Source organism: Anas acuta, chromosome Z, assembly GCF_963932015.1.
Source record: "Anas acuta chromosome Z, bAnaAcu1.1, whole genome shotgun sequence".
Taxonomy (NCBI): Eukaryota; Metazoa; Chordata; class Aves; order Anseriformes; family Anatidae; genus Anas; species Anas acuta.
The window spans coordinates 17,500,145-17,525,556 of NC_089017.1; the positions used below are offsets into that span (position 1 = coordinate 17,500,145).

The 25,412-nt window shown below is 35.9% G+C and overlaps 1 protein-coding gene across 2 annotated transcripts in view; it reads left to right on the plus strand.

Annotated features, from left to right (window-relative positions):
• The window catches only part of CWC27 (CWC27 spliceosome associated cyclophilin), a 136,665-nt gene that overhangs the window by 18,193 nt on the left and 93,060 nt on the right, over positions 1 to 25,412 (plus strand). For both annotated transcript variants that reach the window (XM_068667969.1, XM_068667968.1), the window contains exons 5-10: positions 520 to 618; positions 798 to 901; positions 1,955 to 2,024; positions 4,824 to 4,903; positions 7,411 to 7,438; positions 13,856 to 14,035. In XM_068667969.1, coding sequence (XP_068524070.1) covers positions 520 to 618; positions 798 to 901; positions 1,955 to 2,024; positions 4,824 to 4,903; positions 7,411 to 7,438; positions 13,856 to 14,035 — 561 coding nt within the window. The remainder of the gene's footprint in view (positions 1 to 519; positions 619 to 797; positions 902 to 1,954; positions 2,025 to 4,823; positions 4,904 to 7,410; positions 7,439 to 13,855; positions 14,036 to 25,412) is intronic.

Genomic DNA, 25,412 nt, shown 5'->3' on the forward strand with positions numbered 1-25,412 from the left:
AGATACTGAATTTTATTAATCTCATCTAATACTGGTAATAGTTTATAAAATGCTGTTTGAAAATCGTACTTAATCAAGGTGAATCAGTAAAATGAAAAATGTAAGACAAATTTACCACTTCCCTGGTTTACCTGAAAGAAAAGAAACCAACAATTTTTCTACCTCATAATATCTTTTATTTTCCCGTTTCACAGTGCCCATTAATAATTTGACATATTTCCTTGTATACGCTCTCAAAAATACACATTTAGCTAACCATGTTCTTTCAACTTTGCTGTTAATTTAAAAAATAAAACCATTTGTGCACTATACTTAACTCTCTTCTAAAAAGTCTTACATGTATATAGTATTTCCTATAATCACCTGTTTTTCAAAATTCTTCACATAATAAATGCCTTGCATTTTTCAGAATAATTAACAAAAATTATAAGGGTGCAATTTCAAGCCCCTCTCTTTTTTTTTTTTTTTTTTTTTTTTTTTTTTTTTTTTTTTTTTTTTTTTTTTAAATAAATCTGACAGGTTACAGGGGATACGATATATAACATGTTGCGGCTGGCTGAAGTAGAAGTTGACAAGGAAGAAAGACCACTCAGTCCACACAAAATAAGAAGTAGTGAGGTGCGTGTGTTCTTTTTTAAAATTTGAAATTTTAAGATTCTTCTGTTTGCAGTGTTCAGACAACTGTGTTCTAGTATGAAAACCTGGTATATCTTTTATATATTATTTTTAAAATATTGAATCACTTAATCATAACAAAATGGTTATTAGAGATGTCTAAAATACTATTTTTTTCATAGGTTTTGTTTAATCCTTTTGATGACATTGTTCCAAGACCAAATAGAAGGCTGAAGAAGGACAAACCAGAAGAAGAAGATAAAAAGCCAAAAGTAAAAGGCACAAAGTAAATACATTCAACATAAGTGGTGACTTTTTTTACCTTTAATTTGCAGCTTGGTAATTTTCTATTTCTGCTTTTGAAACCAAAGTGTTTAACAAAATGCAAGAAGAGTGTTCTCTAATGTTAGCAAAATCTCCTAGCTCTATTTCTTAAAGAGATGATACAAATCTAGTTGCTCTGATTAAAGTGGTTCCTGTGCATCAGCTGAGCCATATACTGTTTTGTACATGCTGATAGTTCAGTGCAAAACAGACTAAAAATCTATTAAGTGTAAGTATACGCTATAAGTATAGTGTAAGCCTGTGGCAGGAATATGCAATCATTCTTTTGTGACTGAAATGACACAGAAGTTAATGCATGTTATTAACTTGGGCTCAATTATTTGAGTATTTTATCAGCTACCAGTTCTCTCCCACTAAAATACTCGGTAAAAGGCAAACATCTAGACATAGGAAACTTCACTTTCTGCGAATTAAATTTAGTAGATTTAAACATTTAATGAAAAGTAATAGACAATCTGAACTATGTACATGTTGTCAATTTTGTTGGACAGAAGTAGATCATGTTGCAAATAGCTGTTTCCAATACAGGGTAAAAAGAAAAATAAAGAAAAATAATCACAGAATTACGTTCTGTGATTATATGCATTTAATGCCTTTCTCAGCTGTTGTATCTTTAAGTTTTTTGTGTTTGGTACTTGAACATTGCTATATTAGAAAAAAAAATACAAATCTGTCAGCATTTATGAATTTATAGAAGGTTTTAAATTCTCTTGCTGTTTTGTAAGTGACTTTAAACTACTTTAACTTGTAATTACCCTGATTGTTCTGTCTCAAGTATAGAATAGAAACATTACTTCCTAAATACTGCTTAAGTTAAACACTGTTTATTGTAAAAACATGTTATACTTGTTAGAAATTGGTACGTTTATTGGGGGGAAAAAAAGTTAAAAACAAAATCCTACATGCAATATGGAAGTAAAATATTTGAAGTTTATGGGATGTTAATGAAACAACATTTAAAGTTTTACTAGAAAATGTGTTTTCTTTCTTAAAGAAATTTTAACCTACTTTCCTTTGGGGAAGAAGCTGAAGAAGAAGAGGAGGAAGTCAACAGAGTTAGTCAGGTACTAAACCATCCACACTTTTCTTTTCAACTTTAATTTCTTCCACAAATAAATAAATTGTTAACTGTAAGTTCTTAATATTGTTCTTATATTTGAGTTTTGAACAACAACACCAGAAGTGACCTTAGTTTTATGAGTCTACTAATTTTGATGTGTAGAAGAAAGAGATTTTTAACTTTTCTGACTCAGAAGGTGCTGTCAGTTACTGCATGGTAGTGGTTATGGAAATGTAAAAAAATTGTTTCATACTTCATAGTGTAGAGCTATCTCTGCTGTTTAAAATTCTTGGAGGTGATAGATTTTTTATTGTTCTTCACCTCTTTAATTATGAGACTATTTGATGGTAAAACAGTTGAACTTGAAAAAGTCAACTTTTTCATTACCAGCAAATTCTTAGCTGTATTTTGTTACGTATATTCATTCTGTGTCCAGAGTGAGGCAGTGGTGTTGTGGGAAAAACAGTGCATTTTTGTAATTGGAATGTTTCACTAGTATGAATTGTCCACATTCAAAGAACTAGAGTTGCACAGGTAGTCTTTCATCTAACATTTCTATATTGGACTTTGCCAGTTAAATAAGGTTAGTTTAGAAATATCTTTGGTAAATTGTCTTCTTCATTTCTACTACTGACCAAATTATTTCTCTAGAGCTCTGGACTTTCTAATTTACTTGAATGATTCAGGGGCCTAGCTCCTTCAGTTAGTGATGAGACTACACTGTGCTGAGTACTGTGCCAACATAAATTAAAAAACAAACAAACAAAATATAAAAGACAACAGTGAATACAAAGGTGCATAATATTACAATGAGACAGTGTCAGGGTAGTGGAAGTTTATTACAGTTTTAACTCTTTTTTTCTTTCCTAGTTTGACTTACACTGTCAGATTAACTGTGCTTGTTTACCATAACAACATGCGTATCTGCCATTCTACTCTTGGTACATGCCTGTTTTTTGTTGTTTTTTTTTAATACTGCATTTAACTTGTTTGCTTTGTTCTTCCCTTTCACCCTAGATACTTGTTCTTCAGTTTAAAATTATCTAAATATAACATCTTTATCATAACAAGCCTAATCGATCTAGATATTAGATCAGAATCTCTATGGTTCTGGATATCTTGTTGCATGGACTTTAGCATCAACTTTCATTTTTGGTCTTCAGTAAGAAAATTTGAAGTTGAAAGTTGAGAATGGGATTCTTTGACAGCTAAAAATACATAATTCTGTTAACTTTTTTTTGGTGATGGTTGCCAGATGGAGTGGATCTTTATTATTTCAACTTAAGAAGGGTATACTTTAATGAATGAGGTTGAGAGGAAGGTCTGAAAATAACTGATGAATCTTTTAAATGTCTGGGAAAAGGGAACACTCTTTATTTTTTTAGCAAAGTAAAGCTTAGTCAATTATTACCCAACAAATAAATAAAATCAGTATGCATCAGGATGAAGTTTGACTTGACCCGTTCCTTAGTTTTTTTCTCCATCTTCCTTTATGAATAATTTTCTGCTCAGGACTTGTATAGCCCATACTCCATTAAGCCTAAGACACAGAGTACATTTTGCCTGTGCTGCATTGTATCACCATGTTCATAGTAACTATAGTTTAGATTCTTATCCCTGAAACTATACTAAAAAGGAGAATAGTTTGAAATACAGGTGATGGTAACTTAAAAAAAATTTTTTTGAACAATTATTTGCTGTTTCTCACAACATGAGAGTTAAGACACAAAGATAAATGAGCAAATAAATTACCACATGAAAAGTGTTTTGTTTGTTTGTTTTCCGTTTAGGAATTTAAGTTGTGAACATCTATGCCACAGAACATGATGGAAGTAGGAAGTGTATATACTTTCAGAAAGGGATTATATAAATTCATTGAGTTTAGGGCCACCAATGGCTGTTAGGTGTTACCGGTCAAATTACATCTTCTGTTATCAGGTGGATATTTAAATGGTTGGATTATGTAGGACATGAAGATTAGAAAGAAAATAAGTGTATTCCAGTAGGCTATAGAAGGTGGAGATCACAGGACTTGTATCAAGTTTGTATCAGGGAAGAGGAAGAGCAGGATGGCTGCATGAGGGTGATTCTAACACAGGCTCTGTGTTCACCAACTAGGTTGTAGTCCTACAGCATCTGGATACAGCAGGCAGAGCTGGTTTCTAGTAACAGGATCCATTGACAGTCTTGAACAAGGCAGGCAATAACCAAGACAAAGGTGCCCATCCAGGGAGTCTAGCAGGAAGCAGAAAGAGATGAGGCAGGAGACAGAGTGGAGACAAGGCTACAATGTCTGTCCCAGAGCTAGACACAGGATGTAGCTCAGGCAGTGACTGTATTCACAGGTGTGAGCTGAAATGGTGCTTGTAAGCAAAGGAGGTCCAGGTGAAATTTCTCAAGGCCATCAAGGCATATTAACGTACTCTGGGACCTGACTGTGTTGGCTCCACAGATTGTCACTTGGTGTTTAAACTGAAGCTTTCAGTGTCTGAATTGCTGGTTTAATTGTCTGCGCTTGTTTGGTGCAGTTTACAAAGGTGTTAGGCACCTGTCATGTGCTTCATCTAGTTCCTGAACATGCACTCCCTCCTCCTTCCCCTGCTCCCCATTACCAGTTGACAGAAGTAATTTTTCAAGTTGTCAAATGTGTTAGTCTTTTTTCAACATAAAATAAAAAAAGAGGGTGTTTATAAATCAGAATCAGGTTTTATTATCCACTCTATTACTACCATTACCCCTTTCACCATATATTCTGTCAAACATTGAAATTTGTAACACCTTTTTTTTCTTTTTTTTTTAACAGAGTATGAAAGGAAAAAGTAAAAGCAGTCATGATCTACTGAAGGATGATCCACACCTAAGCTCAGTTCCTGCTGTCAAAAGGTTAATACAAGATTTCCATATTCCAGAGTAGATTTAATTTCAGAATGTTAGACCTGATGAGCATCACATATACTCATTGTTTGTCTGTTACTCTAAGAAAGTAAGAGTGGCAGTGCTAGATCAGACCAGACCAAATCTTCCTCTAATGCTGTTTCCAACAGCAGCCATTGGCCCAGCAAAGAATAAAGTATGGCAAACATAATGTCTCCCTGAGTAGTCTTACAGCCGCCAACTACTTTCAGCTCAGAGGACTGTCAGAGTTTCATATGGTTCATCTGTTTAGTAATCCTTAAATGGGTTCTCTTCAAAGTATTTATTCAGTCTCCTTTTGCAATGTTTTTTACGCTTGCACCTTCTTGTCTATTGGCAGGAATAAGTACCTCCCCTTTTTGTTCTGAACCTAGCTGCTACTGGCCTCATTTGGAAAATTCTAGCTCTTAAGCAGAAGAGACAGTGAGCAGCCAGTCCCTGTATACCTCTCTTTACTACAATCCCTTCTTAGGCCATCTCTTTTCCAAATTCTTAAAACTCACACAAATGGAAGATGTGTGAGTAGTTTTGTATCAGTGGTTATTCTTGTTACTCTTCTCTGACCTCCTTTCTGTTCTAAAATGCTTTTTAAAAATTTGCTTTTAATCTAAAGAAATTAAAAGTGAGGGTGAATAGTAAGTTTATATGCTTGCATTAAGATGGTCTTTGGTTTTTCATTCTTAACTTCTGAATTGTTTTTCAAAACCTTGCTGATACATTTTCATGGAATTAGCTCAATACTCAAGTCCAAGAATTTGTTTATGATCAGTGATGTTCAGCTCAGAGCTCCTTGTCATTTATGATTCTTTTTTGACATGTGCATTGCTTTACTTTTACCTACTTCAAATTTCATCTCTTATTTTGTTGTTTCATCATTCTTGTCCTTCTGAAATTGATCTGCGTCTCCTCTTGTCTTCACTATCTTGAGTAACATTGTATCATCAAAAACACAGCAACCTGGCTGCTTGCCTACTTTGTTACTGAGTTGAAAACTTTGAAAGTTTGAAAGCTTTGTTACTTAGCTGGAAGACCTACCTAGCACACTACTTCGGAAATATACTGGTAGTCTTTGCTTCCAGAAGTAACTGTTTGCTGGTAACTTTTGTTTTGTGTCTTTTAACCATTTATTTATCAGTGCATCTGCCATCTCAGAGCTATTTAGTTTCCTTAAAAACCTTTGGTTAGAGATTTTGTGCGGGTCCAAATAATCAGACAGCTCATGTGTAGCCCATTCAAAACTCACGAAGGCTAACACGCACATCACAAGTCCCAAGTAGGCCATTTTACCTCTTACTTTAGCTCCTACATGTTCAGCACTGACATCAGAATTATATACTAGGATATATCGAAAATATGTAATACTTTTAGATTACTTTTAAAATTCTAGTCTCCTGTTAAGAAATAATTACTTTGCAGTGAAATTTCTGGATTATTTTTAAATGAAGTTGATGTCATTGGTTTCAACAAGCTCATTGTTTCTTTGATGAGCCTGATTAATTATTTATATGTGCACACCTCAAAGCCTTGAATTTAGAGACTCTTTCTATATTCCTTCCTTTCTCTAAAATAACTATTTTGACAGAATTATAACAAATTTTGTCACAGTAAAATCTTCAAGGGTCTTTATTTGTTTGTGACAAATAACAGTGGATATGTTAGCTTTAGTATATCCATATGGATTCTTTTCTTTTAACGTGCTAAACTGTGGCTTTATAACAAATAAATTTTTGATTTTAAATTCAGCCATCAGTATAGTACAAGTAAAGCATTCCTATTATAAAGAAGGCTTTCTGAAATACAAAGCATTATTTGCAATGAAATCCTAGGAATTGATATGAGATCAAAAGCAACCATCTTAACAGTGTGTTATGATTTTTTTTTCTTCTATCAGCAATATAGTGCAAAAGGTAGTCAGAAGACATAATGACATACCCACTTGTGTATTTTATCTGACAGTATTCTTGTACTGTTTAAATTTTTTACTTACACTCATAAGATATTGCACTTAGATTGCGTCCATTAATTGGTTATGTTTTGGTCCAAATTGATATCCAGGGCTATTCCACAGTATTCTATCTACTTATCTAATCACGTTCTTTTCTTGAACCAAAATTGTTTGACCTAAAGTTTTAAAATAATCTTAAACCAAAATTGTTTGACCTAAAGTTTTAAAATAATCTTAACAGTTATCATTATTATATTTTTTCATCAAGAAACTAAAAACTTGGCATTTTGTCTGGATAGCTCAAGATATACTTAGTAATAGGATATATCTATTGTATTGTAGCTTGAAGTTTTCTCCTGTGTTCTTAAACATTTCTATTCAGAAAGGATTATGACAAATGATAGACTATGACATATATGACTAAAATTTCAAGTAGTTAAACAAAAATTTTAGTTCAAGACCTGTGTTTTTTAAATAATATCTTAATTTTGAAATACTAGAGAAGATTTAAGATTCTTTTTCATTTTTTTAGTGAAGCAGCAAATGAAGACATGAGTGAGGTAAGTAACTTTTTTTATTTTTTTTTTACAAATCAGTCTTTGTAGGTTTTTTGTTTGTTTTTATTGTATGTGAATTTTATTTTCTTACGGAAACAAATGCTGCTGTTGAGGATTTTGACAGCTACCTCAAGTCAGATTTTCAGCAAAAGACTGGTGGTTCATTCAGATCTGTAAGGTTTGGCCATTGTGAACATTGATGGCAGGGTGGAGATGCTTCTGTGTGCCACCTGCTGGGTTTACAAACACCAGATAGTTCAGTCAGTAGATGGGGTTATGTGGAGGTTATGTACCACAGAGTGACAAACCATTAGTAAGAGTCCTAAAATTGCCAAGTGTGTGTGTGGGGGGGGGGGGGGGGGGGGGGGAAGAAGAGGTACAGAGGAATAAAATGAAATTTATCATAAATAACGATGAAACTAAAATCTAGCCTCTGAAGAGGTTAGAAGGAGCTGGGAGTATTGGTTGGTAGTCGGCTCAATATGAGCCAGCAGTGTGCTCAGGTGGCCAAGAAGGCCAACATATCCTGGCTTGTATCAGAAGCAGTGTGACCAGCAGGGCTAGGGAAGTGATTGTTCCCCTGTACTCGGCTCTGGTGAGGCCACACCTCGAGTACTGTGTTCAGTTTTGGGCCCCTCGCTACAAGAAGGACATTGAGGTGCTTGAGCGGGTCCAGAGAAGGGTGACAAAGCTGGTGAGGGGCCTGGAGAACAAGTCCTACGAGGAGCAGCTGAGGGAGCTGGGTTTGTTCGGCCTGGAGAAGAGGAGGCTCAGGGGCGACCTTATTGCTCTCTACAGGTACCTTAAAGGAGGCTGTAGTGAGGTGGGGATTGGTCTGTTCTCCCACGTGCCTGGTGACAGGACGAGGGGGAATGGGCTAAAGTTGCACCAGGGGAGTTTTAGGTTGGGTGTTAGGAAGAACTTCTTTACTGAGAGCGTTGTGAGGCATTGGAATGGGCTGCCCAGGGAGGTGGTGGAGTCACCATCCCTGGAGGTCTTTAAAAGACGTTTAGATGCAGAGCTTAGGGATATGGTTTAGTGGAGGACTTGTTGGTGTTAGATCAGAGGTTGGACTCGATGATTTGAGGTCTCTTCCAACCTAGAAATTCTGTGATTCTGTGAAGAGAAATTATGAATGAATAAGAATCCCGTTGGAAATATTTCTTCACGGAAACAAAATTTCAATATCACTAAAAATAATATTGATGAAATGTCACTTCTGAAAGATGGGAAATTTACAAAAAGTAAGCAAGTAGTAATAAATGGGACAAGCAACCAAAAATTGAGGGTATTTCAAAGACATTGTCACAGATGGTGCAGGATAAAATTGCTTGCTGAAGTAAGAGTTTGCCCACAGCTGTAGGTGATGGGATAACACTTTGATGGAATAACACTTTGAGTTGCTGTTGAGACATGGATGTAATATTTGACTGGGATTATAATCCCATGTTCCCTAAATTGAATCCTCGTAAGTACTTTGCTTTTCATATCTGTCCACTGCATAGGTCAGTACCTATCAACTGTTAGTTGGTGTACTTTGAAAAGTGAAGGACTGTGAAAGTACTGTGAAAGTGAAGGAAAGATTCGCTCTTTCCCATTCTTGCACCTGAACAAAAAGAAAATACTTTGTCATTGTGTTGTGTTTTTTTTTTTTGTTTGGGTGGTTGGTTTTATGTGAGTTTGTGGTCCTTTGGAGACCCAGCAGTTGGACTCAATAACCTTTGTGGGTGTGTTGCAATTCAGATACTTTTGATTCTTATGATTTCCATTCTGTTTCCTGTTGCCTTTTTTTACAAAGCATAGTTGAAGTACAGGTTCTTGGACTCTTATCTTCTGTAATTCCTGTTGTGCAGGAGCATTTAAGTATTTGAAGGGTTCTATGAATGTAATTAATAATTCTTCATATGTTCAAATATCTCATTGTTAAATGAGCTGTGCTTGGGGTTGAGGAATATTGAACAGGGACACCCTAGGTATATTTATTTAAATTTTCATTTTTTAGCCTAGTTAATCTGAATGCTGTTACTTATTTCATAAGAATGACATCAAGCAGGAAATAAGGAAGTTTTTTCTTTCCAGAGATGCTCTCCTTAGATTTTATTTCATTTAAAGATACTACCTAGAATCTAGCACTTCAGGCAATTACATGAGACTTCTAAAGTAGTACAAGTACTTTATCATTTCTTTTGGATTTACTTCTGTTAACATGTTACAGGATCACTTTCTCCTTTACATGGCTGCAACACATTGGTAGTTTTATAGTCATCCTGTGGGCAAATAATTCTTCCAGATCTCTTTACCTCCCCAAAATTACAAGTCCATAGTGTATGTGAGAAATTCTTGTTATTCTTGAAGCTCCAGACTTTGCTGTTCATGCAAATGTCATCTTGTTTCTATTACTGTAGTCCTCAAGGTCATCCATCCTTTGAGAGTCAGATCCTATGTATTAACAATCCCACATTGCTGCTTTTAAGCCTCTTTTTGTGCCTAAGTCATTAATGAAAACGTTTTATGTAGTGTGTTCACAAGACTGATTTTTTTTTTCCCTACCAGTGACTTTCTTTTGTGTCCTTTCAGTAAAAACTTGTTTTTATCTCCCTATTTGCGAGCTGGTTACTGAACAGTAAGTTTCAGGTAGTACTATGGATAGATAGAATTTATATTCTTCTCTCCACTCCCTCAAAATCAATAATCTTCTCAAATGGCTAAGTCATATTAGATACATTAGCTCCTAGTCATTCTGGCACAAAATCTGCCATTACATTTTTATTTCCAGAGCAAACTGAAGAATGGGAGCAACTCCACTCAATTAACAACAGCAGCAAACACTAGTTCAGCTTTCGGACAAGAAGTTTAGCATTTCTTTGTCACCAAGGGGACGCCATTATCCACCTTAACAGCAACTTTCCTCTGAAGTTGTCATATAGACTGCTCTGGGCTGGAAATCTGTTAAATTTATTAGTTGGAAATGAGACGTCAGCAAAAAGTCTAAATGAAGTCAGATGTAGTTAATGAGACAATAGAAGGACTGAAAGAGGAGACTGGGCAAGAGAAAATAAGGGAGCCACTAGAGGGAAAGAGTTGAGGAGAGCTATATCATATATAAAGCCTTATTAGAATTAAATTTGGCCTGAGATGTCAGGGGCAACAGGAAAGGACTCTATAGGTACATCAGTGATAAAAGGAAGAAGAGAGAAATTGTGGTCCCTCTCTGAAAGGCAATGGGAGACCTGGCTACCTGGGATATAGAGAAGGCTGAGGTACTCAATGATTTGTTTGCCTAAGTCTTCACCAGCAAGAGTCCTAGTCAAATGGCCTGGGCCCCAGAAGGCAAAGTCAGGGACTGGGATAATGAAGAACCTCTTGTTCTAGAAGATCAGGTTTGAGATTAGCTAAGGAACCAAAAACTGCACAAGTCCGTGGGACCTGATGAGAAACACACGTGGGTCCTGAGGGAACTGGTGAATTTAATTGCTAAGCCACTGTCCATCGTATATGAGAAGTGGCAGTCTGGTGAAGTTCCCACTGACTGAAAGAGGGGAAACATGACCACCATTTTTAAGAAGAGACAGGATTTGGACTCTGGTCCTTGTTGGATACCTTCCAAGTCAAGATATTATATGACTTATTAGAACAAGTCCAGAGGAGGTCCATGGGGATGATCAAAGGCCTGGAACACCTCTCCTATAAAGACAGATTGAGGGTGTTGGGGTTGTTCAGCCTGGAGAAGAGAAGGCTCTGGGGAGACCTTATAGTAGTGTTCCAGTACCTAAAGGGGGCACACAGGACAGCTGAGGAGGGACTCTTTGTCAGGGAGTGTAGTGATAAGACAAGGCATAATGGCTTTAAACTACAGTTTAGGTTAGATGTTAGGAGGGAATTCTTCACAGAGATGGTGGTGAGGCCCTGGCACAGGTTGCCCAGAGAAGCTGTGGATGCCCCATCCCTGGAAGTGCTCAAGGCCAGGCTGGATGGGGCTTTGGGCAACCTGGTCTGGTGGGAGGTGTTCCTGCCCATGGAACTTGGTGGTCCCTTCCAATCTGAACCATTCTATTTTTCTACTATTTTGTCAGTGTTTTTGTAAAATAAATGTGAAAAAGTCTGTGCAGGTTGAGAAAAATTGAAGGTTCTGGAAGTGGGGGGTTCATCTGACTTGGACAAGTTGAGTCATTTTCTGTCTTATGTTTTAAACAGGTATCCATGGAACCTTCCTCACAATTTTAAATTGCTACTTAGTACTTGCAATTAGTCTAGAGTTCTCTTTTTTTTTTTTTTTTTCTAGAAGTTCTCCTATCCATCTGTTTGTGTTTCAGTGGAATGTTCTTACCTAACACCTAGCCAGATCTCCACTAGAAGTCTGTCTTTGTTCCTGGCTATTAAACGCCTTGAACAAAGTCCTGTCATGTTCCTTTTCTGGATTCTGCCCCCCTGCCATTAAGGTCTGTTGTTATCCTGTCTTCCTGATAGCTTAGTGAGTAAACAAATGCTTTGGAAAGTTTATTTGTTTTCTCTGTTTTTTGTTTTTTTAACTCCTTTTTTTCCTCCACTTTCCTTCCCTATCTATATGACCATGGTCATCATGCTATACTTGTGTGACTGACAAGTAGCACACACAACAAATACATTCTCTTAAGATTGATGGTATCTTCTCCCAGTGCTGACATCCTGGCTGTATCCTGGTTACAGTACAGTTCTCTTGAATACGATATCGAAGTCTGTTCTTTCTCTATGTATGGATAAAATGACAATCACATAGCATCTTATGCAGTCTCTTGCTAATTAGCACCGCTGCAAAGCATCAAGAGATGTGTGATCTAGATTTTGGGTTGGCATCCTTCTATGGAAGATGAAGTGGGCTTCCTTCTTCAAGGAAGCTTTGCTGTGCAGAGGCATCGGTTCAGTCAAGTTGCTTCTTCCTCATTGTTGATAGGAATTAGTTATTTCTCCCCTCAAATGTCTTTAAATGGAGGTGGTTTATCCCCTTTGTCTTCATCTGCTAGGTCTAGAATCACAATACCTCTGTAGGAAATGTGGATGATTGATTCCATAGGTTTTGCAAACTCTTTTGATCCAAGTGGCATTTGTAAATTTCCTCATTGATGGCCAGTTCAATTATCTTACAGAATCATAGAATCATTAAGATTGTAAAAGACCTCCAAGATTATCTGGTCCAACCATCCCTCTACTACCAATGTGATCCACTAAACCACATCCCTAACCGCCAAGTCCAAACGTTCCTTGAATAAATCCAGGGGCGGTGGCTCCACCACCTCCCTGGGCAACCCATTCCAATGCCTGACTGCTCTTTCTTAAAAGAAATGTCTCATTTCCAACCTGAGCCACTCCTGGCGCCATTGAGGCCATTCCCTCTAGTCCCATCACTGGTTATCTGTGAGAAGAGGCCGACCCCCAGCTCCCCACACCTTCCTTTCAGGTAGCTGTAGAGAGCCATACGGTCTCTCCTGAACCTCCTCTTCTCCAGGCTAAACAACCCCAGTGCCCTCAGCTGCTCCCCACAGGACTTGTGCCCTTTACCAACTTCATAGCCCTTCTCTGGACACGCTCCAGTGTCTCCATGCCCTTTTTGTAGCGAGGAGCTTAAAAGTGACCACAGCACTCGATGTGCGGCCTCACCAGAGCAGAGTACAGGGGGACGATCACCTCCCTGCTCCTGCTGGCTGCACCATTCCTGACACAAGCCAGGATGCCGTTGGCCTTCTTGGCCACCCGGGCACACTGATGGCTCATGTTCAGGTGAGCATCAACCAGCACCCCCAGGTCCTTTTCCTCTGCAAAGCTTTCCAGCCACTCTGCTCCAAGCCTGTAGCGCTGCATGGGGTTGTTGTGGCCAAAGTGAAGGATCTGGCACTTAGCCAAGTTGAACCTCATCCCACTGGCCTCTGCCCATCGATGCAATCTGCCTTGTTGGATCTACATTCTTGTCTAAATTCATGATAGGATAGTAGCCTTGTAGCAGGAAACCTTAATGAGTTTTGTTTTCTTTTAATGGAAGATTAAGGAAGTGTTTAATGTGTTTCCTTGATCAAGTTTTGAATCCATGAACAACAATCAGACTAATACTGCCTTGCTGTTAGACTTTCTGCAGACCTATAAGGGCTTAAAGTCTAGACTATTTTAGTTTTTTAAGTGTTACATAAAGATGTGGTTTGTGTATGATTTTTTTTTTTAATTTTTACAGTTTTGCATTTTTGTTCCCTCTGAAGCAAATAAGGATATACTTGTTTTAAAACTTTGCTTTGAAACATTTTTTTTAAATGGTGGGTGTTTTTTTTTTTGCTTGTTTGTTTTAGTAAGGGGTTATCTTTGTAAGAAGTTTCCATATTCAAAATTCTGTAATTTAAAACAATACAAAAAAAAAAAAAGCTAAATGAGACATTTTCTAACTTTAAACCAATAAAGGAGGAAGAAGAAAATGATGAAGATGCTGATAGTGTAGAAGATGAAGCTGCTAGCAATGAGAGATTTCAAATGAAAGAACGTATTGCAAAAAAGTTGAAACTTGATGCAAATGAAGCTGTTAAACCACCAGTTCAAGAGGAAGAAGCTAAGACAGAAAAGAAAACAACCAGCCGCAGGCAAGTATCATACTTTTTTTTTTTTGCTCTTCAGCTTGTTTACAGTTTTATTTTCTGTTCAATTCCAGTTTTACAGTTACAACATTGCTAGGTTAGCATTACATTAAAATAATATCCTCTCTCAACTGTGAAAGATGAAATTGCCTGTTTTCTCATTTCTTAGTTTAATTTTGCAGTTTAAACCTTAGAGTTAAGCTACATTGCAGTTACACTACCTGAGCACTTTATTTGGGATGTTTTCTCTTTATTTTTCCCTGACTTATAAATTAAGAATATTTGTATGTGTTTATCATGCTTTACTTTGTCTTTCTACATAGCTGTAATACTTGAGTTTGCAGATCCTCTATCTGTGATAATATATGGTGGTCATCCACCATTGGGACTTATATAAAGTCAAGGCTTCCTAGTCTTCCATTGCTTAAGTCTGCTTTAATGCAGCAGTTGTTTTACAATGTAGCAGATTTTCAACACTGTAACTATGTTAAAAACTAAAACTGTGTTTAAAAAGTTTTTAAATACTATGTTGGGCTGTTCTTAGAGGGTTGGAACATGTATATGTTTAGTAGTGTAACACTGTATTCAAATAATTAAACTATCTCTAGTCAGATTACTATGTTTTTGTGGCAATATCAGCATAATACCACATAATGGCATAGGTTCTAGTCATGTAATACAACTATGCTAATTTTCACGAACATCTGCACTGATTAGCACTCCATTTTCAGTGAGTTAACATGCCTTTTTGGAAATCTTGTATCTTAGAAATCTTGCTTCCAGAGCTTGTTTTGGAATTTTAGCATAATAGTAGTTTATGAGGAACCATTACTGAGTATTTCAAGAAATATGGACTTCAGAAGTTACTGAACAATTTGTAGTTTTTTGCAGTCTTTGCAGTCTAAAAGTTCAATGGGTAAATTTTCTTTTTAAGTGAAACTTACTGAAGGGTGGCAGGAGGAAGCACCAAAAATATAATCAGAATTTGTACTCTAACTGTATACAGTTGTCACAAATAATTGTGTGATGAAATTACTCAGACTTTGCTTATTATGAATTCTGGGTGTGTAGTGGCTATGTTAAATTCTCTCCCAGAGCAGTTGCCTCTGAACAGAACCATCTCTTTTTTCTCTCTGCCATCTTTGAAATAGTGCTGTGTGGCTGCTTTGGAAATTGGTGATTGTACTATCTCTGCTGTAGACAGGTGATCCACAGGAAATACACTGATATCAAGCAGGATGATGGATAACTTGGATCCCCAAATGTAGTTATTAGTCCAACAGTTGAGACTGATACCTAATCCCAGTGATAAATTACATAAATATTTATCTTGTGTCAATTAAAATGAATATATTTTGTTATGTGAGACAAGAATATACCGGGCAGTTTTCTGTCGCAGATCTTGTCAAAACATTGTGCTGATGCAGTTCCTGATTTCATAAAGAGGTAGTTCCTGTTTTTCGTTACTGTGCCTCTGTGGTTGATTCATGCTACACTCTAACAACGTTTGTGGTATTATCCATAATATTCCCCCGTACAGAATAAGTATAAGCTTCACAGAGTCAATGAACTGCCCTTAATTGTGGAGTGATGTCTTAATAAATTCTGTGAAATCAGTCTTGGGAATTGTTAAATAATTAAGAATTATCTAGGCTAAGTCCTGGTGTGGTCACCATTGGATAAATAAAGACCAGTGTTAGCTGTGTCATACAATGGAAAGGAAGGAGCGAGAAATTAAGGCATCCTCCATGGAAAGCTTTTTCTGGAAAAGGGCCTTCAAGTACATGGAAGCCAAACATCTTCAGAATAGCAAAAGACATTGGACTCTGTACGTACGTGCTACCTATACATCAAACATGTTGACTAATTTCTTTGTTTTTCAGGGATGCCTAGTAGAACCGTAAGTTTTATATATATACGTAAGTTGTAGTAGCAAGCTCACAGTATGAGGGTGTAACACAAAGCTAGAGCATACTCTTAGGAATTTTTGTGTTATAGTTTACCATGTTTCAGAGACATTTGTGTAGAATTCTTCCACAAGCACAGCTAGCTTGCAGGTCAGTGTATTTTGCCTGTTTATTCTACTCTTTCAGGGCAGTTGCAGTAGTATTATAGCCAAATGGACTGTCAAGACACAGAAGAGGGTTTTATTGAATGAATTTTTAGCAGCTGGGAGCAATAACCCAGAGAGACACTGTTTAGTATCACAAGTGACATCAGGTTCTAGAATCTGTTTTATTCCACATGATAGTCTGGTGTTGTCTGGCATGAAAATCAAAGGCATTGTGCTGTTTATCCACAAGGCTTTATTAACGTTGAACTCTGATACGATGAGATAAAGTTTATTATTTTCATTTTCTACAATAGTGACCTTTTTTGTAAGTGTACCAAAGGTGATTGGTAATGTTTTCATGGGACTTCACAACCAACAGTAGTCCAAGTGTGTGCTGATCAGAGTACACAGAAATGTATTAGGTGGGAATATATATATAAAAAAAAAAAAAAATCTACCATACATAGCTTGAAGAGGAATGTCTAGTAACATATTAGAGGGCCAAGAAATGTGTGATATCTCACAGATTTGTTCATCTCATCAGATATTTAAATGCTTTAATAAAATAATAGAGCTGCTAAAAATGTTTTTTTCAGTCATGACTTTTAACATGCATGACTTTTTCAACAAATCTGTATTCATTTGTATCAGTCATTTCTTTCAGCACAAATCCATGTGTGAAATGAGAAGTTCGCACATCAATTTCAGAGAAGTAATATGGAAATGATAGTCATAATCTCAAATTCATGGTATTGAGATCCAGGACTGCTTCTTCTAAATGCAATTGTTCTTGGAGTGCTCAGATAGTGAAGTAAATTTTAGTAATTTCAGTATACATTTGAACCTTTTGTGTATGTTTTTAAAAATAATGTGAAGACACTTTCCAATTTTGTATTCGATACGAAATGTAAGGAAAAAAGTATTTCCCACTCCTTCTGACAAGCTGAGAAATTCCAAAGATCTTTTGTTTCTATTGATAGATTAAACTTAAACTTCAAAATACAGAATGGTTGTTTACATGAAAATATATACACATATAAAAGAAATGTCTGCCATCATTGCAATAGGAATAAAATTTAACAGCATGACATGACATTTTTAAAATGTTAGTGGCTTGAGCAGTTCAGCTGAATGCTTCAAATTAAATGGTCCTTAGTTTGGTAGTTAAAAATACAGTTTTACATTTGTTTTCATCCTGTAGGTGGAGCTCACAGGCTACACATTTCTGGTTACTAGCTTTTAAAAACTCTTACTGCTTCTTGTTTGCAAGACACACAGTGTACAAACAGAGTGTAATTTGAGCTGCATCGCTATCACAGATGTGCTATTAAATAGCAATATAAAGTAATTGTGTGGAAGAGCTAAAATGAGAAAAGAATGCTGACTTTTTCAATAGCTGAATCACTTAAATTCAAATGTTTGTATATTCTCTTGTGTATTTTTCTCCTGATAATCCTATAAAGTGCCATTGAGCTAAGTAATTTCATTTTCTTTTGGTTTATAAGCCATCATCATAAAATCAGTATCTACATAGATGTCAAAGGAGTAGCAATATAGTTACTATCACATTCTTTATTTTTTCTTGTAAATAGAATACATATTGCTAGGTAAAATTAATATAATCATAGGTAAAATTAAAATAATCTCATGAAACTTTAGATATCTACTGTGCACGTAGGTAAGAAATTACTTGTTTCATTGTGACATAAAACTCTAGAACACTTTTAGAAGTATAATTCATCTGACTTGTGGTTTTTTTTGTTTGTTTTGTTTTTGTTTTTTGTTTTTCCATTTGTTGCAACACCAGGATGAAATAGGTAGTTTGTTTATAGGTAACTGTACTTGGTCAAATGACTGACATCCCCATCTTCATCTTGATGTCTAGGCATAGCAGTAAAAAAAATAGCAGGCAGACATGCTCAAATTCATACTAAGTCTATTTCAGACCACTCAGTACAAGTTGTTTAAAAGCAATGTAGAATATAGTTAACACATCATAACATTTTATTAGCATCTGAATAAACATTGATGCACTGAGCGTGCAATATTTAAACATTTAGTATGAACTCGCTGCAAATGCTTTTGGAATACAGACTCAAAATAGCTTTGTCTGTGGTTCTTTACCCTTATAAAAGATATGAGCTGAAGTACAAGAAACTTCATTTGCAGTTATGCAGATTGTCTTTTATGATCTTGGTCAGTTGTATGTGCAGTTATGTTTGTAACACATTGAAGACTGTTTTATGAACAATTTTGTTCACAGATTCTGGGGTAAAGTGAGTAGTTTTTTTTTTTTCCTCTCTGAGTGTTGTGGTCTAATATAGTCCTTTAAATACATGTATTTAATATTTTTCCCCAGAAAACAAATTTATTGATGGATGCATCCTTAAAAATGAGCTTCTGCAATTCTAGCTTACCAAAAAAATCAGACTGTTTTGCAAGACTTCAACTGTCCGTATTTTAGTAATGTTTTGATAAAGATGTTTTAGTAATGCATTTAGTAAGACTGTAATGTTCCTTCATCTCTCTGTCTCCATCATAACCAGTGGTTCCTGAATGAAGGGAGGAAGGCGGAATTTGGAGCTTGAACATAAGAGATTTTTTTTAATTTTTTTTTTTTTTTGTGGAACTGATAGATTATATCCTGTGAGAGGCAATTCTGAAGGGCCACTGAACTCAAGAGAACTGACAGATCTTCAAATACAGCTATGGTCTGTCCTAGTACCGGGGTGGCAGGGTGGGGGGACAGTGGGGAGCAAGCTGATCGGTCAAGAGAGCAGCTAAACTTTTTGTACTGGCATGAGTCAAGAGGGAAGTCGTGACTGATATCCAGTACAAAATTGATCTATACTGGAGGTGGAAGTGAGGACAATCTACAAATGAGGAATACGGAGATACAGGAAAGTTGTCAATGCATGCAGTGATGATTTTACGAAAACCAAAGCTCAGCTAAAGCTGAAATTGGTAAGGAAATTAAAGGGCAACTGGAAGAATTTATACCACTACATGAAAAATTAAACACAGAAAAATATAGACCTCCTTCTGAATTAGTAACAGTGCACACAGGAATGACTGAGATTACTTGATGCCAACAAGGTCTTCCAGGGTTACGTGTCTACAGGAAGGTTTCAAAAAAGGGAGGAACTGCTAATAGTGGTAGAGGATTGAGTCAGGAATTCGTGAGAAATCTCAACCCAAACAAGTCTATGGGACTTAGGATGCATTTGAGGCTGCTGCAACAGCCAGATGATGTCACTGTGAGGCTGCTGTCTGTAATCTTTGAAACATTGTGAAAATACTCTGACTGGAGGATGTTAAGATACTGTGCCCGTTTTCCAAAAAGAAAAAATAGCAATAATGATCTGGTCAACCTCATCTTGGCCCTTGGGTAAAGCATAAGGCAGATTCACTTGGAAACTGTTTCTGGGCATGTGAAGGAGAAAAACACACTTCGGACAGTGAGGTTTATCTGTTTCCATATAGAACTGTTCTGTCTTCACAGTAATTACGATTTCCAATATATTAACTATTAAATAATAGCTAATATTTAATATTATGTACTACTAGCATTTTCTTAAAACAGATACCACTGTTATGACCAGGCCTTGTCCAACAATACAGTTTGTCTCTTTGCTTTTCAGTTTGATACTGGGAAATATAATGTGTACATTAATAGGAATGGCTGTTGAGTTCTGGAGTACAAACTTTTTTTGCAACTGACTTAAAACCTCACTGTACTTAACAAACTGCTGTTATTTTCATACAGTAAATTCAGGTATTCTGTTAATAGCATTCTAAGCCAAGGGCGACCATTAGATAAAACACGTATCCTGTGCTGCAATTTACTGCCAGTTACCCCTGTATTGAGCTCACTGTTTGGCTACAGCGGAACAGGAAGGCATTCAGACGTAGTTTGTAGATACTGGTAGTATAGTTTGGCCCATATTTGGTTGGACAGCGCAATCTGTTCCAGACACCTTACCCCTAAGAGTATTTTATACGTTTTTTTAATTTTAACTTGCCTGTGTTCAGCTTGCAACCAGTGCATTTTTAATTTTTTTTTGCTGTGTGTTTTTTCTGAAGTTCACTACAGTGTGCCATGTTTTCTGTTTCTTCAGCTACTTCAGCTTTCTTCAGCCAGTCTTCAGATCATTTTGTGGCCTTTCTGTTCTTTCTCCAGTTTTTCAACATTCTTTAAAGAGCTTTGATCAGTAATCTTGTTAGTGGCACTGGTGCTGTATGTAGAGAGCTACAACTTTTTCTCACTTCTGCTCCCCGTTTATTCATACAATGATCACATCAGCCCTTCTTACCAGTATTCCACTCAGATTTTTTTATGTTGCTAGGGTTTCCGGACTGTTTTCAGTCACTGTTCTTCAAGAACTTGTTTCACATTTTGTTCTTGCTTCCTTGACTTTAGCAATTAGTTGTTGTAGGCTTTTGTTTTAGTCTATGTTAACAAGTACAGATTAACAGGCAATCGTGATAGGATAATTTGCCATCCTGTGATAGTTTGTGTGATTCAGTAGCTGTGGATTTGGTATGGAATTCCCTGGAGTGAATAGATACATTTCCAGTCATTTGGAACTATTGGCAGCTATTTTAAACAATAAGTCTGTAACCTAATTCTTAATCAATAAAGATGTTCTTTCATCCTATTTTTTATTGCTGACTTTTTAAATAGTTTTGTTTTGTTTCATTTTTGTTTTTGTTTTTTTTTGAAGGTACTGGGAAGCAAGTTTTCCTGATTTCATGTAATCAAGAGGGGTTATTTGGATTGACTCTAAAATTAGCTAGGGTTAGCAACTAGTCAGGAACTCACAATGAATTCTACTAAGAAGGTATCTGATAGCGTAACTGTTCTGACTTAATGCCCCTCTGAAACCTTTTCAGTTTTGATGAGTATGCTTTTCCTGTGGGAAAGTTTTTGTTGAATTATTTTACTATAGCTTGATTCAAGAAGAGTACGTTTTGTGTGTTTAATCCGCTACCAGTCAAACAAAAAAAGTGCCAATAAAATTGACATAAAATTAATTTAAACAGTGAGCTGAGCATATGTAAAATTATTAGTTTTCATTTCATTTTTGGATACATAATGAAACTAATAGGTATAGCTACAGCTGGTTATGATACAGATAAAACCTATTGCCTTTTTATCATGACCTCCTAACTTTGGGTCCAAAGGTCTTCTGTACCTAAGACATAAAGTGACAGATTTTAGAATAATGGAAAACGTCTGATAGGTTTTAAAGAAAAAAAAAATATTATCATTGTTGGAACAAACTGAGATTAAAATCCGTTGCTAGATTGCTGTACTACTGAAAAGATTATTGCATGAGGTTGCCTTGATGTTTGCAGAGTATCTTGTGTTCTTGCTTTTTTTTATACATTATTGTGCCTTCAGGTCTTTGTTATTGTGATGGCTGTATTTTAAATTTAATTCCATGTTCTTCAATGTTTTGAGTTTCTACATACTTACAAGTGTTAATAATACTTGTTTTTCATCCAACAGTGGAAGTTTAGTCATAAATATTTTTATTTTATTCAAAGTCATTAATTACATACTTAAAAGATGACGTTCACTTTGTGATTATTATGCTCCATCTGTGTGCATGTTCATTTAAAACTAGGAGCAATCAAGAGTCATAAACTCACAAACCAGTTTGTTTTTATAAGTTTTTGCAGTGAATTATTTTCTGCTCCACCCTAAAAGAAATGTCCAAAACTACCTTAAACTCTTAACAGATTAAATTGAGAAATTCTAATTTTATGAAAAAAAAAATCACGTACATAGTCCTTTTTCCAGTATAGTAAATGGTGCATGTAATTAGACTATATCTTTGCTAGATAAAGAGGACTATATTTAAAATGCATTGTATTGGTTTGAAAATTGACTGGGTAATGATGATTACATAACAAATACGACAAAGATATATATTTTGTGTAATATGCTGCAACAAGATGGCTACTGTAGAGTTTTAATGATTTTCATTTGAATTCCTTGTATTTTGTGTAGCTTGTGTTTCAAATAGGACAGTTAGGAGAAATAGGAGAACTATATAACAAAATAGGAGAGCTATAACGTGCTTTTGGGGGTAAAAGACATGTATATTTGTATTTTATGACAAAACTGTATGTAACTTTTTCTTCTGAATACTAATAATTTGCTCTTCTATGCATCCTTGTATTAAGATGTATTGTGTGCTGTACCTTTGCAAAACTATGGTAAACATAAAACTTCCACTGTGTGAAATCCAGCATTCCTTACCCTGCTGTCCAAGTTCTCATGTAAGGTATAGTATATAATCAGGAAACAATTTATTATTTTTTTTTAATTTTTCTGGGTACTTACCCAGAGTTTACTAGCAAATTCCCAGAGCTCCACCTGCTAGAGTTCTGTATACTGAGAGGCCATCCTTACATCCACAAGCTCATGTGGTTTGCAAGAAAACATAACAGAGAACAGAAAAGAGAAGAAAAGTGTTTTGGGAGAATCATTTATAATGATTTTTTCTGTTAGACATCAAAGATGTATGTTTTGTCTACTACAGTCTCACCTCCTTTAATGTTGACTTGTACCATAATATGGTGACAGAAGATGTCACAGATTATCATCTGGAAAACAGAATTTACGGACTACCCAAGGGAACTATTTTGCTCTTCAGAACTGTGTCATACTATTTGTTGAGTAGAGTGTGACTCCTATTTAATAATCTATAAAATTCTAACTGATATTTCTGGAAAAGTGCAGAAGTTGAACTTCACTGCAGTGCTGAACTTCAACGTTATCATGGAAGTACCAAATCCTCCTTACTAGTAGTAGTCTTGCTCAAGTGGAAAATATTAGTGTTTGTCTTAAATCCTAAACTTAAGAGACTTTTATTATACTAAAAAATTTGGAAGTGTACTGAGTGTTCTGCTGTTTGTTCATCAGTAGTTGATATATTTGGATTCCTATATTCTGTTCTTTCACTCTTGGTGTGAGATGTTATTTCAAAAGCTCTTTGGAGATGCAGTACTTCTTTGATGCAAAGCACCACGTAAATGAAGCATGCTGATGAATCTTCTACTTGGAAAATCAACACTGATGTAAAGCTGTGTGGTTTTAGGCTTTTGGTGCTTTGTTGTTTAGTTTTGTTGTTGGTTTTTGTTTTTGTTGTTTTCAACTTTACATTGATAAAGATTCCACTTCCGGAAATACAAACCAGTATGGCAGTATTTCAGTTTCCCTGTTGTGTATCTTGATTAACCTGTGTCCTGACAGAATTTCATTAGGTTAGTCATTTGCCTTAAATACAGAAGATTTTGCTGTTTGTCATATAAATCCGTTAGAAGGAACTAATTCAAGCAAGTGAACTTGGCTGTGGGAGATCCAGCAAGGACATAGGAGATTATAACTTCTATGCTATGTTTATAGTATCTACACATATTTTTATTATATGTGAGGTAAGTTACTCCATTAAGTGGCTTTACAGCAGAATATTACAAAAAGCTGCTGCCACATGTCAAAATCAACGTATTTTCCTGTTTTGCTTCATAAGTGTAGATACATGTACATACAGTCCTTGCCACACAATCTCAAATTCAGCTCAAGCTCATAATTGTGACATGCTTTGGGTGGGACCTCTACCTATGGAGAATTTAGACTTTATGTCAGAAATGACTTAAAATAATGGCCTATGAAAAACAGGCCATACAGTGTAAACCTAGTTTACACTGAAAATGTATTGTACTGGTTCTGATTTATGCATGCCTACTGTGGCTTTGCAGGTGGAAATGTTTTGAATCCTGAATTCTGTAAGCCTGTGTTACCTGAGAGAACATTACCACAGCTATAGTAAGCAGATGTGTGAGGTGAAACTACCTGTTATAAAAGGGAAGACTTCCTTTTTGCTTCCCCACCGTGGTATTGCAGAGAAGGACAGACACATATTGACAGAAATTTGGTGTCTAGCCTAACAAGATAGTAAGGGTGGTGTTGGTGTTATTATATTATTATGACTTTCATGAAAGAATCTGAAAGGGAAATGTATTTCCATGTATTCTTTTAAATCAGTGCAGTTCTTTTCCAGTTCCATGGTTGAGAGTGTCTGATTAATGTAGTGGCTGTTTTAAGCTTCTGCCTCTTGAAAAATACAAACACAGAAACTTTCACATAACTAGTATTTGTAATATATGAACTGCAGAGTGTTTTGGTATCTGTTTGTCAAGATGTTTTTATAAGTTAGATACCTGGAAAAGGCATGATAGATATTTTTATGATTCATTGTTTGATCTTGGCTATGGATAATGTTAAGTTAGCAAAACATATGCACAAAAATTCTCTTCGGAATTTAGAGGAGAAAAAGAGGAAAAGTTTAATCCTATATATATGTATTTTCAGGAGTGTCTGAAAGAAGGGGAAATGGTTTCTGAATCTTGTGTCCTACCAGCATCCTAATTTTGTACTGATACCCTACACAGATTCACCTGCAGGCCACATAATACCTTACAGTCATGCTTGTCTGATGTTTGTTGTCTACATGCCTGATGTTTGTTTTGATACACATCCACATTAGTGTGTGATTAGTATGGCTTGTGTGGCTTACCATGGCAAATAAATTCAATGTAGGTTGAAATATACGTAGCCATGAAATATAGATTGAAATCGGTGCCATTTATCCACGGTAATACGGAAATTACTCAGTTCTGCAAATGCTTATGTGACTCAAATTGTACCAGCGAAAATACTCATGTAAGTAAAAGTTCATACAAATAAGCCTGAGAACCACTGAAATTCCTTTGGACTGGAATTTGACAATCATCATGTGGTATGAAGGATAAAGGAGAGGGAAGAATATTTTGGGTAAAGTGACAGATCAAATCCTTACCCTTGGGACTCAGTAACTTTTCTTTTTCCTAAGGCTGTCTCAAGAGATTATTGCCTTCCTTTCCTGTCCCCTGGGCCACTTGTTCTTGTCATTTTTTCCTCAATTAGAGCATTACAGTTACTTAAGGAGTTCCTTGTAATACAGTCTCTGATTCAGTTCTGGTGAAACATCAGAAAAGTCAGCTACAGAGGCATGGCCAGAAGTCAGCTATCAAAGTTGAGAGACTTTTAAGCAAGTTTTAATGCTCTAGAAAGCGTTCATGACCTTATACCCAAGGCTCACTGTATAAATATATTGGCATCAGTATTAAGAAAGAATCAGAGACTGCGTCTTGCTGAGATTGGAACTTCAAATGCTACTTGCTTTGTTGCTTTCTTTATATCATCCTTATCACATATTTTATTTGCCATGTTTAAATCTTATCCATTCTATTTAAAACCATTGATCAATTACTTTTTTGCTGA